This window comes from Electrona antarctica (genome assembly GCF_951216825.1).
Source record: "Electrona antarctica genome assembly, chromosome: 24".
NCBI classification, from domain to species: Eukaryota; Metazoa; Chordata; class Actinopteri; order Myctophiformes; family Myctophidae; genus Electrona; species Electrona antarctica.
In genome coordinates, this window is record NC_136803.1 from 8566125 (window position 1) to 8568624 (window position 2500).

Sequence of the window (2500 nt, forward strand, 5' to 3'; positions counted from 1 at the left end):
GTGCCTGCCTGCATGTGTGCGTGTACGTGCCTGCCTGCATGTGTGCGTGTGTGTGTGCGTGCCTGCCTGCATGTGTGCGTGTGTGTGTGCGTGCCTGCCTGCATGTGTGCGTGCCTGCCTGCATGTGTGCGTGTGTGTGTGCGTGCCTGCCTGCATGTGTGTGTGTGTGCGTCCCTGCCTGCATGTGTGCGTGTGTGTGTGCGTGCGCTAACTCACTCAGCTGTTGGTCCCTCCAAGAGACGCTGCATGGGGATGGTCAGCTGACCCAGAAACCTCTTGATGATTGGTCGACTCTTAGAGAACTTATCCTTCACCTCCACCTCCAGCACGTCACTCATCAGAGCTACAAACGTGTACTTCTACAGAGAGACAGACAGGTAGAGAGACAGACAGGTAGAGAGACAGACAGGTAGAGAGACAGACAGGTAGAGAGACAGACAGGTAGAGAGACAGGCAGGTAGAGAGACAGGCAGGTAGAGAGACAGGCAGGTAGAGAGACAGACAGGTAGAGAGACAGGCAGGTAGAGAGACAGACAGGTAGAGAGACAGACAGGTAGAGAGACAGGCAGGTAGAGAGACAGACAGGTAGAGAGACAGACAGGTAGAGAGACAGGCAGGTAGAGAGACAGACAGGTAGAGACAGACAGGTAGAGAGACAGGCAGGTAGAGAGACAGACAGGTAGAGAGACAGACAGGTAGAGAGACAGGCAGGTAGAGAGACAGACAGGTAGAGAGACAGACAGGTAGAGAGACAGACAGACAGACAGATTAATTGCTTGTGCGTGTTTGTGTGAGTGTAGAGACACAGAGGGTTATCACGTCCAGCTCCCAAAGAAAAACATCCCCTCCCACTGCTGATCCCATATAATATATACATATATAATACCGCTGATGTGTTTTGGTCAAAACTGTGTTTTTTTAAAGGTCAAAATAACCCTAACAAAATAACTAAATAATATGTGAACTGGGGACCACCTAAAATAATCATATGTGAACTGGGGACCACTTAAAATAATCCTAGGTGAACTGGGGACCACCCAAAATAATCCTAGGTGAACTGGGGACCACCTAAAATAATCATATGTGAACTGGGGACCACCTAAAATAATCCTAGGTGAACTGGGGACCACCCAAAATAATCCTAGGTGAACTGGGGACCACCTAAAATGATCATATGTGAACTGGGGACCACCCAAAATAATCATATGTGAACTGGGGACCACCTAAAATGATCATATGTGAACTGGGGACCACCCAAAATAATCATACGTGAACTTGGGACCACCTAAAATAATCCTAGGTGAACTGGGGACCACCCAAAATAATCCTAGGTGAACTGGGGACCACCCAAAATAATCCTAGGTGAACTGGGGACCACCTAAAATGATCATATGTGAACTGGGGACCACCTAAAATGATCATATGTGAACTGGGGACCACCTAAAATAATCATATGTGAACTGGGGACCACCCAAAATAATCATATGTGAACTGGGGACCACCTAAAATAATCATATGTGAACTGGGGACCACCTAAAATAATCATAATTGAACTGGGGACCACCTAAAATGATCATATGTGAACTGGGGACCACCTAAAATGATCATATGTGAACTGGGGACCACCCAAAATGACAAGCACTTTGAACTGTATGTAGGAGTTGAGGCATTATTTTTTTACAGCTAAATGTGAAATACAGCCAAAATATAGGCTTTTCTGCCACCTTGTGGTGACAACGGACAATTACAGAAATGTCCAGACTAGTACAGACAACAATAGTTTATATATATAAATAGAACTTATAATGTTCACATTTATATTATAACTACGAATAATAATGATAACCAATAATAAATGATGTCTTAAACATGATTAGTTTTATTATATAACGTATATTGTTCATTCATAATGAATCTTACTGGTGTTTATAATGATATTAAACCAATAATAAATGCTTTCTTAAACATGATTATAACTTATTGTTCATATTTATATTATAACAACGAATCCTAATGATAGCTAATTATGTTTAAGACAATAAATTATGGAACGTAGAATAGATTTTAAACTCAACGTGTGACAATGTATTATTTATCATGTGCACAACGGTCACGCGCGCCGAAGATCGGTAGATCGGTTATTTTCTACTGCGCAGCCGCAGTACAAAGTCACAGAATTATATAGGTGGTCAAATTCAGTGTAACACTGGAAGTCTCTATTTTATAATGTGACCACTCAGGATGGTGTAGAGGTGAACCTACCTCTCCTCTCCTCTCCTCTCCTCTCAGGGTGGTGTAGAGGTGAACCTACCTCTCCTCTCCTCTCAGGGTGGTGTAGAGGTGAACCTACCTCTCCTCTCCACTCAGGATGGGTGGTGTAGAGGTGAACCTACCTCTCCTCTCCTCTCAGGGTGGTGTAGAGGTGAACCTACCTCTCCTCTCCTCTCAGGGTGGTGTAGAGGTGAACCTACCTCTCCTCTCCTCTCAGGCTGGGTGGTGT

General features: G+C 44.3%; 1 protein-coding gene across 1 annotated transcript in view; it reads right to left on the reverse strand.

The window, feature by feature from the left end:
* Positions 1-2500, reverse strand: part of LOC306917205 (E3 ubiquitin-protein ligase HECW2-like) — a 51866-nt gene that overhangs the window by 42033 nt on the left and 7333 nt on the right. The window contains 1 exon segment of the mRNA XM_079495337.1: positions 217-359. Coding sequence (XP_079351463.1) covers positions 217-359 — 143 coding nt within the window.